The 14,868-nt window shown below is 30.5% G+C and overlaps 1 protein-coding gene across 1 annotated transcript; it reads right to left on the bottom strand.

The window, feature by feature from the left end:
- Nucleotides 1–675: 675 nt before the first annotated feature.
- On the bottom strand, nucleotides 676–14,601 carry LOC124358021. Its single transcript, XM_046810272.1, has 2 exons — nucleotides 14,423–14,601; nucleotides 676–4,876 (listed from the first exon to the last, which is right to left on the bottom strand). The coding sequence occupies exon 2, from the start codon at nucleotides 4,867–4,869 to the stop codon at nucleotides 3,529–3,531; it is 1,341 nt and encodes a 446-aa protein (XP_046666228.1). The 5' UTR covers nucleotides 4,870–4,876; nucleotides 14,423–14,601; the 3' UTR covers nucleotides 676–3,528.
- Between the last annotated feature and the right edge of the window lie 267 nt (nucleotides 14,602–14,868).

Below are 14,868 nucleotides of genomic sequence, written 5' to 3' on the forward strand. Positions count from 1 at the left end.
TTTACTAAGTGCAGATATAAACGAGCTAAATTTTAATATTACTCCCGTTATTTTAGCTCTGCTAGTTAGTTTATGGTTATTGTTCAAAATCTGGTATCTATACTTTTTGATCTGAAAGTAGGAGTGTTATCTTTTTTGATTGATCTAATCACTTCTAAAGAGAAATTAACTGTACACAGATTATTCATATTCACTAGTAAGATTGAACAATATACAATTGTTAATATTAAGCAGAGAATTGATTTATGTATCAAATGAAAACCTGTGACATAGCCATGGTAGAAGGGTTGTTTCAATGTGAATATTGAGTTAAGCTTCATTTCACTTTTTGCTTAGTGTAGTGCCTGAAATTTGTGTATAGAGGAAGCACTAAGCAGGAGATGAAATGGAACTTAACTAAATATTCACATTGGAATAATCCCTCCCACCATAGCTATGTTATTGTAAAAAAACTCTGATGTGCTTTAGGATCTTATCTGAAACATTATAATGTACCATATGTCATGCAATGGAACTGTTACCAATCTGAGGTCATGTTCTTCTGAAAAGATCCAAAAAATAGTCAGCGACAAAGAATTTTAAAATTAACTCTTTACACTGTTTTAAAATTGTGATGAAACAGGATTAAAATGTATAAAAAAAGGAGATGAGGTATTTGAATGAAAATACAATTAATTATTTGGTAAACCTTTATTCATATTAGTAGTGTAAAATATTACAATATAAATTTAAACAGGCTGATTGATGGAGACTTCCGTGGCCCTGTGGCAGCTCTCTATAACAAACATGAGGGCCACGGACGCCTCCAACCAGAAAATCAAATACTAGTACTGTGATATTTGTCAGTTGCATAAAGGCAATTAATTTATTATTTAAAATTATAAAATCCTAAACTGATAGTCTTGAAATTTGATTCTATTAGTGCTTATATTCTTGATTATTTTGTTACGTCATTCATGCTTCAAGAGTTAGTAAATCATTTCTACTAATGTTAAAACTATTGTGATACTAATATATAATTAAATAATATAAAGCTGTTAGTATTTTCTATTCACCACCAGTGTATCGTACTAACTACTAATATAATGGAATTGGAAATTCAAAAATGTACAAAAGTAACCTAAAATGTGGTAACCTTTCTGTAGTACAGCTCTGATACAGAATTGAAGTGTTAATTATTATGCTATTCTATGTACAACTTAAAGAAGATGAGTGTTTTGTAGGTGTTGCAATACTGTCTTTATGGGGCTCATTAAAAAAATCACTTCTTTGCAGAAATGTAAAACAAAGTGAACAGATAAATTATTAAGCAATACACTACCAAAAAATATTGCAATAAGAACAATTTTTTCACTCCCATTATAATAACCAATATGATTAACTTTATTTTTCTCTTGTCAATCTTGAAGTAATTTGGAATGAGCCGAAAAATCAATGTCTTGTCAGCCTTGTGGGTTCACAAGGAGGTTCAGGTAAGAGAAGATCCATATGATGACATTTGCTGATGATCTGACAGTATGAAGAATTGTAGTAGAGGAGGTACAAAAATAGGTGATGCATGGGTTACTAGATACATTCTGTGGTGAGTTTCAATTCAAGGGTAAGTACAATCAATATATCACAACGCTACTGGCAGAGACAAGTGGAGGTTTACTTCCTCTGTGATTGGGTCTCGTATTGTATTGATGGAAAGTAGTGCCAAATTTGAGTAATGCCCCAGTGACAGGACTGAACTGATACCTCTTCAATCATCTTTCAAACACAAAATTCACTAGACCAATCAACGAATTAAATGAATAAGCTGTAACAATGTTTGATGTATTTGTTAACTATACTCTTCAGAGGAGAGGCTTAAATAAAGGAACAAGAGCAAGTTGTAAACATACAAGACGAGGTTTTTGAGGAGCACCACTGGTTAATCATAGATCCGTAACCATATGATTTGCCTGCAGCTATTTGCAACCATTTGTTTAAAGAATCAAAGGAAAGGGTGATTTGGATTTTCATGTGAAGAGGATGGAGGATATAACTAACCAAAGATACAAGCAAGCAGGACTAGTGTGAGTGCACACCGTTTCCAAGAGCCCAGTGCGGAAAGCACAGACTATAGATCAGGGAAATAAATAAAATGTTCCTACTCTCATAATTACTTATTTGAGAGTAAGTAATTATGTTACATCTATAAGTGTAACACCTAATATCGTAGGACCTTAAGAATCTGACAGATGTCTTAGGGAGGTTGCCGAGGTGATAGTATAGTGTTGTGTGTTGGTGACATGAGAAGCGATACTGTGCAGAGGCCACCATAATGGGCACTCCGATCATTCCAATTCTCTTTTAAAACTATTTCCTTCTCAATGTATTATGCTGATTTCATACAACTTCATATGATAATCTTCAGACTAGTGTAATTTTAAGTATATATTTTGCGGTATTCTAGATTAAAATTTTACTTCAATACAATCAGTTGCATCTTAAAACTCTTAGTTGATCGATACTGGCCCAGACTCATCCAAGATGCAACTGGTCAAATCTTCTTACTAAGTTCAATTTAAAGCAGTTATTGTTTTAACTTTAGCTAATAGGTTTAGTTACTGGTTCTTTGTTAAATGTTCCAAGAGTTTAAAAGTAAATTTTTGCAAAATGTATCTGATACAATACAAGATAAATAGGTTATTAGTAGTGTTGATAAACTTTAAACTCTACTTATATACATACCTTATTTTAAGGATTAGTAAATACAAACAGATATATATATATATATATATTTATTTATGAAAACCATAGATTACAGTTCACATTTTAAAACACATGATTGTGAACATTAGTTTTTAATTACAGTAGTTAAAAAATAGTTGAATTCTTTTCAAAATTAGCCTATTGAAATTCAAACTTTATTTTTCAAAACATAAACAGTGCAATAAGTATTTCAGTAAGGTATATGACTAGTTTTCAGCAAAAATAAGTAATTTCTTACATATGCCCTGATGAAACTTTGGTATAGAATTACAGGTACTATTTTGTTAATAATAACCATATTAAAACAAATTTGATTTTAGGTATTAAAACTATAAATAATGTATCTTAAATTTAACTTATAACAAATGAAAGAGATAGTATAAAAGAAGAAGCAACAAAATGTAAAGACAATGTTAAAGAAATAGTAAGTACTGATCACTAAACAATTAAATACTAAACTAAACACTAAAAAATGTTAGTTGTAGTATATTTTATATGCAATTTCGTAAGTAATTTTGTTTTGTCCAATTTTATTGCATGTTTGGTTTTAGAACTGTGTTCTTCTGTTGACGAAATTTTTTTTACCTGATGGTTTTTCTTGTCTGTCTTCGTTAACTCATGTTCTCTAATAGAGGCTGAGTTATAACTATATGGAATGTTGTACATTCTGGCATAGTGAAGGAATAATGTGGTTTAAAATTATTCACTAAGCTGTGTTTTACACAGTTTTAGACATCGCCCTATATTTTATCTTTGTCATTTGAGAACTTTTGTTATAAAAAAACAATGTTATTTATCATCAGACTGTCCATTTGTTTTCAGACACAAGGGTGTGTGATGAAACCAACAATGACGCACTAAGTAACTGTTCCTGTAGAACTTAGCATTGCACGCACCACAACGATATTGAGCACTTAGGCTGAGACCCTTGTGCTGACATTGTAAGTGGTTCAAGAGCTGAGCATTGTTTTCAAAATCTTCATAACACAAACCACACTTGAAGTGGTTAGTAGTTAATGGACTCACTCCATCATGCTCCAGGTGGAACTTCGTAAAGAAAGATGTAGTCTTCTCACAAGGATTCTTTGGAGGCGTCATGTTCGGTTTGAATACTGGTGAAGAAGACTGATACAGCTGTCTCTTTTCCTTCTTAAACAAAGAAAACCATTTTACTTTATTTTTCTTCACTTTAATGGGTTGGTTAGGTATTAAATTATTCTCTTTGTCCTCATCCATAGATTCAGGTATATCAAATCGCAGTTTTCGACGAGCACTATTTTGGATTCTAATTGCCTCATAACTTCCATTATTTAGAGTCAGACTGTTTATAGACTGGTTTTGAGGTGTATCACATTGTGAGTTTACTTTTGAAGGTTTTAAAATGGATTTAATCCTTTTGACTTTTTCTTCTGCTGTCATTTTTTCTAGCTTCTTACCAACATTTGATGCACATTGCATTTCTATGTCCTCACAAAAAAACTTCATATCTTTTGAACTCAAAGCTACACTTGTATTTTGACTTTTAAGAAAGTTTTCAAATTCAGAAACATGCTTTTTCTCCACATGCATCACTAATCTTTTAATATGTTTCCTCAATAGCTTAAAAGAACAAAACCTACACTGAGCATAATTGTTCCGACCTAACCCTGTAAAAATCACTGAATCTTCATGCTTGGATAAAACATGTTTTGGTAATAAATCTTTCACATAGAATTTAGCATGACAAAATGGGCAAGCATGAAACTCAATATAAAAACTGTTACTTCTGATGATATTCATTATTTCACTGGGATGTGAATTTTTTATGTGATCTTTGAAAATAAACTCAAAGTGGCAAGTGAAGCAACAAAACGGACAGTACAGTATGACTGGTACATTGCAAGCTTCAGAGACAAACTGATTAGCTATGAAGCTTATGTTATCAGCATCTGGAAGTATCTGGTTCTGAGGTGAAATTGGAGATGATGTGAAAACTTGCCCTCGAAAGTCATCAAAGCGACTGTCATCCATGAATGGTAAGCAAGGCGGTTTCCTTGCCTCAGCAACAAAATCGGTATAATCAAAGTTCTCTTTGATAGTTTCAACACTGCTGTTGGCGAAAACATCTGCCGAGTCATTTAGTTCAGCCATCGATACCCTGAAAATCATAGTGAAATTAGTGTAAAATAATTAGACAAATAAAATTATAATTTTAAAGGAGAATTGTGCATCTGGAAAGTAAATACCATTTTAAAAAATTGCAAAAAATCATTCTTTTCAATATTATTTTTAGTATTAGATGAAAGATTTTACCTTAAACTATTTTTCAATGTATTTTATATTGTTCAGGCACTTATAACTTGTGACAGTTACAATAGATAAAAACTAACGTTTACAAACCAATTCTTGAAATTTTTGAAACTTCATCTCTTGCCATTGTCATTATTAATAATCTCTTCTCTTTAATTTTGTCTAATCTCATCTCCTAAGTCATCATTCACAACAAGTCTCTTTTTCACTTCAGACATATTTCAGTACTTCACTGAAGTGCCTAACCCATTTCGCACAATTCCATCACTTATTACACGTTCACCATAAATCTCCATAATCTGACAATGGACTTGATGTTCCCTGTATTTTAAAACTGAATGTAAGCCAATGGGATCATCTATTGTTTTCAATTGCCAGAGTACACACAAAGATGTATCAACCATAATGGTGTCAGGGTGGAGTTAATAAACAAAGGAAAAAATCACTAGTGCTTTGTATATTACCTATGTAAATAATTATAGTATTAAATATTATGAATTAAAAATACAATTTAATAGCTTTTTAAGTTATATTTGTGACTTGATAAATTTAAGCTAAGGTTATAGAGGATATTACAGAATTATTGTTGACCTAATTTTGTGAACATCATGACTGTATTAAGTTATAACTATATTTTTTATTGTTGATTTTTACAAGATATTGTTTCTAACAAACCACATCTTGTCAACTTCAAAATGCTACATGGCTTTATCCAGACTGAAAGCATCTCCAATCAGCTTTTAGAACATTACTATTTTTGTGTTTAGAGAATATCACCTTTCAATCTATCATAACATTCTTATTGTAACATAAGATAAAAGGAGCCCACTGCTGATTGATAGAACTTCATCTAGCTCGGAGAAAACACCCTGTATCTAAACCACCACATCCCACTCCCTCAAACAATTATACCAAAAATCTCTATCTATTTCACATGAGAAATGTTTGTACAGACAGCTTCAAACAGTACCAAATAACTGATAACAGGATGCTTGTAAATCCACTCAAGTGTCTTGACAAGGTGATGGGTGAATGACGAATGCCTGTTTAAATAAAGTAACATCTAAATGTCTTAATAACTTGTTATTTTTTTATTAAATAATCCCAGACAATCAATGGATGATAATGAGAATGTGCCTGAAGGTAGATTGAAATGGCACCCTTACGTAAATGAATGGCTCTTAGGGATGTATAGTTTAAAAAGTTAGGGTTTAAGTTTAGTATTGATTTTTATAAACTAACTAGCGGGCCCGGCGCGCGCTTTGCGCATTTCAATATTTTTTTGCAAAAGTTGCTCGCGGCTTCGCACGCAATTTCCCGTTGAAAACAGTACACTATATTCACTTATTCTTTTTCTATCACATTCTAAACATTGCTGAGATAATTGATAGTCGTTCCATCGTGAGCCTCTTGGGCGTATTATGAAGGTATGTACCATATTCCTGCCTCTATCTAGCTGTTACCACGGCTTCGCACGCAAATCTTAAGAACCGAAGTCCTTATATTACTTAGTAAATTTTTTTTTTTACTATAATAAATTTTAGATTAAATTAGTTATATCTCCGATGCCACGATTGAGCTTGCTTTGTTGTCTCGATCGAGAGAATATGTACACACGGAGTTTTGAGAACCATACTTCTGTCAAAAAAAAACAACTAAGGTTGATTTTATAACATTCTTTATATTTGTAGCCAACGTAAGATAGTAATTATGATATCTGCATTACTCTTCTGATCAAGCATGAGCATGGTTTATATTAAATAAATATTGCAGTTAAAGGTGAATTTTTACGTCAAATTTGAATTGTATTATCTGGATAGTAAAGTCTATGTTTAACAGTGATTGCAAAAACAGTTTAAACAAAATTTGTCGTTTCTCTTAAGCTTACTCTATGCTTTAAAACTATAAGTGTAATATATGTTTACAAAGAACAGCTGATTAAAAATTTGAAAAGACGTTAACATATGTTTGCTGCAATGCATTTCTTCTGGGTATTTCTGTAAACCAGTGGGGCGGAATCCTGAATCGGGAAAGGGATGGGCATTAGCTTATAAACCTTCTCCGTGGAAAAAATACATATACGTACAAATTTTCATCATGATCGGTCCAATAGTTCACGATTCCATAAAGGACAAAACATACAAACATTCATTTTTATATATATAGATTACAAGAGGATTAAGATTTTTTACAAACTCAAGCTTTTGTTCAATAATAGTTTGTTCTACATACTTTAATTTATAACCAGACAATGATTTTTAATATAGTTTTGAAGCTCCCTTCAAATTTTGGACAATCAATAGGAAATTATCTGTTTAGACAGGGAGGGTATGCACTGACCAGTTTTGTTAATTCATATTTAATTCAATTAATTGAATTATTAATGTAAAGGTATATATAAAAATGAAGCAAATGGGTCCAATCATGATTAACTTAGTAAAGGTAACATTGAAATCTACAGAGGGCCATTCTAATACTATTCCCTTAGTCTAACATGTCACATCATACCATATATAGTCTCATTCCCTTTATTTCTTTGAGGAGATGAAATATTTTATATAATTATTTACACATGAAAAATTTTTAAAATTAGTTTCTGTAACACCATGGTATTAGATGATGACAAAGCAGCTAGGTAGTTGTGTTGCGACAGCCAACTGTGAAATATTGTGTACAGTGGTAAGAGGGTCTACAATTCTTAAGAAGTCGCCCTTCAGAGTTTAGTTTTTTTTTTTGTTGTTGTTTTTTTTTTTTGTCTTTGCTGTGTTTTGAGTAAGGGATTTTCATATTTATTCAGATCCTATGTACAATGTCATTAACAATTACCAAGTGAAGCAGTTACTAATGTTGGATGACACCATACTGTGTTCTTAATTAAACTCAGAACGTATTTAAACTAACAGAAAATATAAATATGTAAACAAAAAAAGTTCCATTACATTAAAAGGTTGATTATTTTGGTTGAAATACTGCAGTTAGAACATATAAAAAAGAATCATATCTAGTTTCTCTGTTTGCCATCTTTTGTTCCAGAAGTTAACTGTTTTCTTAATTTTAGTGTTATAATCTATGTTTAATGAATGTTTATCAGTGGTAATAATTAGGTTTTAGAATAAATAAATGTTTTATTGCTATCTGTTCGACAAATTATCCTAAGTTACTAAGGGTGTTTTTTTTTATCTATAGTGCACTTCTTTTATTTAACAAATTGATTTATTTATGGTTTTACCATTTTATAATTGAACAATTGAAAACATTAACAATAGAAAAATAAATAACAAGTGATAAGAATATCAGCAACAAATATGACAAACAAAACATTAGTTATTCATTAAAAAATTTAGGAAAAAATAACACATTATATGAGCAAGTAAATAAAAGAAAAGTTAATAACTCCCAAATTCAACATATTAAATCATTAGTCAGTAATACTACTAATACCAATATCTGGAAATTATCCCAGTCTAAAGCTTTCATTGAATGAGATGGTTAGTTATGGGTCAAGTATAGAACTATGGCTCAGTAATATAGGTAGCATTCCATCAGGGCAAGTGCTTTTACATGGATCTAGATTGGCTAACATGTGCTCAACTTTCTCACATTAAAAAGCATAAAACAACAGATTGAATGATTATTTAAAGTCATAATCGGGATGTTTATATATGGTTTCTTGAACACTGACACAAAAAAGTAGCAACAAGTTTAATAAGTACCAGTGGAAACTTTACTGAAAAGAACTTCAAATGCAGTGATAAATGTGTTGCTCTTGACAAATCCCCAAAATGTCCTAGTGTCGGAGAGTACTGTATCACTAACTAGAAACATATATCTTCAACATTCATTAATGAATTTTACTTATGGAACGGTTGCAACAAGATTCTTCTTTATCAGCTCAAAAATATTCTTTTCATATTTAATATGCATCTCTTCCTTTAAAAGACCAGTGTTGTTATTTCAATTAGGAATAAAGAGGAAAATCTTTGGGTTCCAAACGACTTAAAAGTGGTACAAGACAATACAATTTTAAACACTATTGGTGTACAAGGAGAAGTCTTGCAGATGAAAAATATGAAAATGCACCGTGCCAAGCCTAACTTGAAGAAACTGGAGAAATCTATGTGTATGAGATCATGTTACATCAATCAGAAAAATTATCTGCAAGGAGGACAATCCAATTTTGGGAATGTCATTAATGTATATATTAATGTACATGATATCGTTCTCACCAGAATCAAATAAAGATTTCTAGACTATCTAGCAGATTTCTTTCAAAAAGAGTTCTGTCTCTAACGCACAGTATCATATTTTATTTGTAAATTTATTATGGTTCAATGTACAGTATTTGAACATAATTTATGTTTTTCTCAAATTAAATAAAATTTCAAATCACTTAGATACTTACCACAGGTTTATCACTGTTGCTAAATTTTCTAATCATTTTATACTCGAATTGTATGATTTTTTATTTGTAAAATTTATCACAAAAAGTCATTTTTTATCATTTTCCAAAGATAAATTATGAAATTGATTTTATTGCTACAGTACTGTTCTTGATTAAGTATTTGATACTGAGAAAGAAAATACGCAGTATAACTCACATACAAATTATATTATTAAAACTATATTACAAAACTTGTAATATACACTCTTTATTTATCTATTAGCATAATCATGGTCGTTTTTAGTTGTAGCATTAATACGATTACATATGTGTAATAAAGTTTATAATTTATAAAACTACATGAATTTTGACATCCTTTCCGAGGCTGTTCTTATTCTTGAAAGCAAGTTTTTATCCACTACCGGCTTGCTAGACCTGACGTAGCTTCACCAGAGCCCCGTTAGCCGTCTCTTTGAGCCGTTGCCCGTCCCTCACGACGAGTACGAGGGGTTGGACAATATGGAGCAGAGACGTGGACGTGGACTAAAATGATTTAAGCATATTGCAAGCTGCAGAAATAAAATGGCGAAAGATAAACTGTAAAATATATACAGTACGTACATAAGTAATAGCTTCAGGGAGTGGACATGTTTTATTTGTGTTATTTATTTTAAATAAGTTGAAGGAAAAAGACTTGAAAAGGTGAAGAATTTCTGTTATTTAGGAAGTATCATAACAGATAGGGGCACAATAAGAGAAGAGATAGGAAACAGAATATGGAAGAGTTCAAGTTTTTCAATATGGTGAAGAAGATTGTGTGGAGTTGGAACATTGGGAAAGAATCAAAAGTATTGATGTATAAATCTTATTTCCAACCAATTTTATTACATGGAGCAGAGACGTGGACGTGGACTAAAAATGATTTAAGCAGATTGCAAGCTGCAGAAATGAGATTTTTAAGAGGGATAGAGAAGACTACAAGAAGAGATAGAATAAGGAACGAAATAACCAGAGAAAGATTGAAGGTAGTTTCACTGCAAGAGACAATGGAAAGAAGAAGAATACAGTGGATGGGGCATGTGAAGAGGATGGGAGATAATAGAATGCCTAGAATAGCACTGGAGAAGGAGGAAAGAGGAAGAAGACCAAGAGGAAGATGGGAGGATCAAGTGTGGAAAGACATAGAGAGAAGGGGACTACAGAAAATGCAGGTGGAGGAAGAGGAGACCTGGAATGACAGACAAAAGTGGAGGAGGCTGTGTACGACGACACATGATAACGGAAACGTCAGATGATGATGATGATATGACATGAATTTTGACACAAAATGACTTACTATCTGCATTAATATTTTTATCAGAACATTTCATAAACATGTTTGAAGTTTGAAATGAAATTTGCATAAATAATCTAAAACATAATATCAGTCACACTGCAACTTACTATGCTTAGAGAAATATGCAAATTAGCTGTTGGTGACAACTAACTAAGCAGTTTATTGTGAAGTGATAATTTAATTGTGGTTTGACTTTATATCTTAAGCTATTATTAGTGTTACTCTTTCTTTATATTTTTCATGACAGAAAACTAAAATCTTGAAAAAAAATATGTTTACAGTAATTATAGGCAGATTTATTTTCCAATGGACAGTAAGTTACAATTTGTTAAAACATAAATATTTTTCAAAATTTATTTTATGTACGGTATGTGATTCTTTTAAGGTAAACTAGGTTACCAATTACCTGTACTAGATGCAGATTTTAGTTTTTATTTCTTTGGCCTTCAAGTTCATATTATAGGCTATGAATGTACAATCAGCTAATTATGGAGGAAAACAAAGCAGTTTTTATTGTTGTATATGTATATAAACTCTTTCAGAACTTTTCATTTAAAGCTCAGAGAGTTATAAAGTCAGCACATTAAAAAAAAAGAAAGGATGCTCATTTACTCAATAAAAATTTATATTTATGTACATTGTACATTACACTGATCAAAACGTAACCTTAAGACATTTAATATTTTTAACCTACGATTCATTATTATCATAATTATTTAAATTTATAGACTCTGTAAACTTGTAATCATTATGTAGAAATAGTTCTATTTTGTTAATATTGTATTTTTACCCATATTTATGATAGTATAATAACTTGAAACACTATTATTCAATAAATTAATTTATATGTATCAACTTGTGGTGTTTTCATTAAGGTAAACTGTCTGTCCCGTCCATAACAATCCATCAAAAAAATGCACTTATTTATAAAAATCGAATAAAATTGCTATTTTTTTTGCAGTATTAACCTGAAAATATGATAAGATATACAAGTATAACATTATAGGATAAGTTTATAAAACTAAAAATATGTATCTACTTTAACCGAAAATCGGATTATATTTAACAGTTTAATATACAGTGTCCAAAATTGTCCCATCCATAACAAAAAAGAAATTCTAGAAATACTTGTAAATATTTCTATTCGATAAATATGTTTTACACTATGATAATGACAAATAAAAAACATTGGTTTAAAACATCTACATTTCAAATCTGTCAATACATTTCAAATCTGTCAAAATAATATCACATAAAAACATTTTAAAAATTCATAAATGTCCCGTCCATAAAAATAGAATACCTGATCAGTGCTTTGTATTTTTAAGTGACTTTGGGTAGGGTACAATAAGCGGACCCGGTTTTTTATATTGAAATTGGAAAACGATAGTACTTAATCATAACCATCTATATAATCAATCGATATTAATTAATTATTTTGAACTATTAACTTAAATAGTGTATATCAACAGCTGTAAACACTTTAAAATAATACACGTAGGGTAATATTTCAATTTTACATAAGTAATTTTGATTATTAAAAATGGCAGTCAATTTTAGAAAACTACAAGACATTGCTTTGAAAGATGATAAGACATAAATAAAATATAATGTTTTTGTGACATGTTGGACTCGTATCGAAAACCCCATTATGTCAAATTTGTGGGATTTAGAAACAACTGTAACTGTGAGAGGAGCAAATATGGTCGTCTTAAGTTTTCCTAATTTTTGTTATAATAATTTGTTTGATCACTGTAAATATTAAATTCTTATTTTAATTTAAAACATATGATTGTTATTGATACTTTTATATCGATTGATAGTCTATGATTTGAGATGTGAATATTAGGTATCGATGACTACATTCTTCGATATAAAAAACCGGGTCAGCTTATTGTACCCTACCCGTGACTTTTGCTATAAGTAGTTTTTATATATAGGGTTATTTTATTGCAAGAATATTTATTCCAGTTGTTCCAATATAATTTAGCATATAGTTCATGCTGAGTAAAAAGAAAATGAGTTCTTGAACATTTGTTTAAAATAAATTACATTGTTTCGCAAAGGTCTACAAAAAGGCGAAAAATAGTGTTGTTCCCAGCAGAAACCTTGTTTGAAGTAAATTGCTGGGACACGATCCTCTTTACAGTTGAGTTGGCTCACTGGAGTTTTGGGAGCGATAATAGATCCTTCTTTCTAGCATAGGAAGGCTTCTCTAGCGAAGGTTGGGATCGGATATGGTTTGGTAAAAAGGTATTTTGAAATTCTTCCAAACTGTACAAACAAGTTTTTAATAAGAAAGTTTAATAACTTTTTATTGTGCTTGGTAGCCTTTATGTAGGAAAATTTCCTACCAATGAAGAAACTCTGGTTTTCTTTCATGTATAATCAGTGTTGTTCTGAGAAAAAATCTGAAAAATGTACTATTATATACATGAAAATTATGTATTAATAATAATCTGGTTTAATACTAATGTGGCTAAAGCGTAGCTGAATTCTTTAAGCTTAAGCCAACTATTGACCTTGAGGCAAATGATTTCAGCAAGATACTTAGTAGTGCTAACATTGCGCTACACGTGGTTAAGTCAACATTTACAGCAATTCATATTATAGCATCCATAAATGAAATTTCAAAATGTATTTAAACAAAAGTAAACTAGAAAAATGGCACTATTATTTATTTCTATGTCAACTATTATTTCCTGAATGCTGTCAGACCCAGCACCTGTAATCATCCAGTCTTTTGGTATATCTGTATTTTAACTACAGATTTTAGTTAGACGTACTGTTAGCTGGAATCGTAGTAGCTTGTCATTACGTGAGTTACTTTGTTGTTTATAGCTAAAGTAGTTTTGAAATTCCTTTAGTGTTTTCTTTAAGATTTTTATCTTTTTTAATCATAGATATCAACAATATGTAAAATACCAACATGGACGCTTTGTAGAAGCTACGCTATAAAACTTTACCATATTTTTAGAGGTTTTCAGTGCACACAAATTGTTATGTGTTGTTGTGTCTTTTTCTATAGGCTAAGGTAAATGTGCAAGTTGTGTACATTACAAATAAAAATAATTTATTAAAAATAAAAAAATACATTTTTTTTATTTGTAATAAATTTGTCTCTTATTTAGTTTTTTTATATTTGATTGAGTTTAGTGTTGTGCTAAATGTAAACAATGTTTTCTCTAAAACAGTAAACAACTTGTGCACCCCAAAAATGCACGGGTTGTAGTTTGTTCTTTAGTGCAATAGTCAAGTAATTAGACTAGTTTATAATTCTGTAGCTTTTAAAAGATATATAATATGTTACACTTTGTTAATTTTAATGTACTGATAATTTACTTTTAACATATTATGGTTTCAAAACTTCTATCAAACTATTGCACTTGGAAATGAACTATTGCAATCATACAGTCAGCATTTGGACGATTGTGATTAAATAAGAAGTAAGCTAGTTTACACTATACACAAATCTCAAATTTTAAGAATAAAGAACTTAAAAGAAAATATAAATTTGAACTGAATTACAAGTAAAAGTTATGAAAGTTATTGACTAATCCTTTCATTGGGTTATATAGGCTACCCGAATGAATAAGACAATGTTTTTAGAGTTGCGTCTAAAGTTTTGTAGCTTACATTCGTAACTGTCAATTTAAGTAATGTATTGTCCTTCTCACCTTCTGTTACGGCATCAGTAGCAAGCAAAGTAAAACTATATAAGATCAGTAATTTATTATAATAATTAACGATACATTCCAATTCAAATTTAAAACTCACTACACAGTACGCTCAAGCTCAACAGCAACGGCTAAACAAATGAAATTCAATGGGTTCAAATAAAAAACTAGCCCAACCGCCAATGAATGAACGTTGGTATCTCAAGAGTAACAGATGATAATAGCTTTTTTTCCCCCAGCTCACAATTTTACGCGCACATCTGACCTAACCTGAAAGAAGTACCCAATTTTACTCTTAGAAAACAGATATACAAATATGTGTATTATAATATGTTAGTGTATTATATAGTGGTATTGGTAAGTTATATTAATATATGGGTATTGCATTTTGGACTTGTGTCTATACTTTTGTATATATTTAAGTATTGTATTTAGTAACTACTGTA

This window comes from Homalodisca vitripennis, chromosome 1, assembly GCF_021130785.1.
Source record: "Homalodisca vitripennis isolate AUS2020 chromosome 1, UT_GWSS_2.1, whole genome shotgun sequence".
NCBI lineage: Eukaryota > Metazoa > Arthropoda > Insecta > Hemiptera > Cicadellidae > Homalodisca > Homalodisca vitripennis.

What these genes read in the sequence shown, in the direction of transcription:
- LOC124358021 (XM_046810272.1), bottom strand. Translation starts at nt 4,869, where the DNA reads ATGGCTGAACTAAATGACTCGGCAGATGTTTTCGCCAACAGCAGTGTT.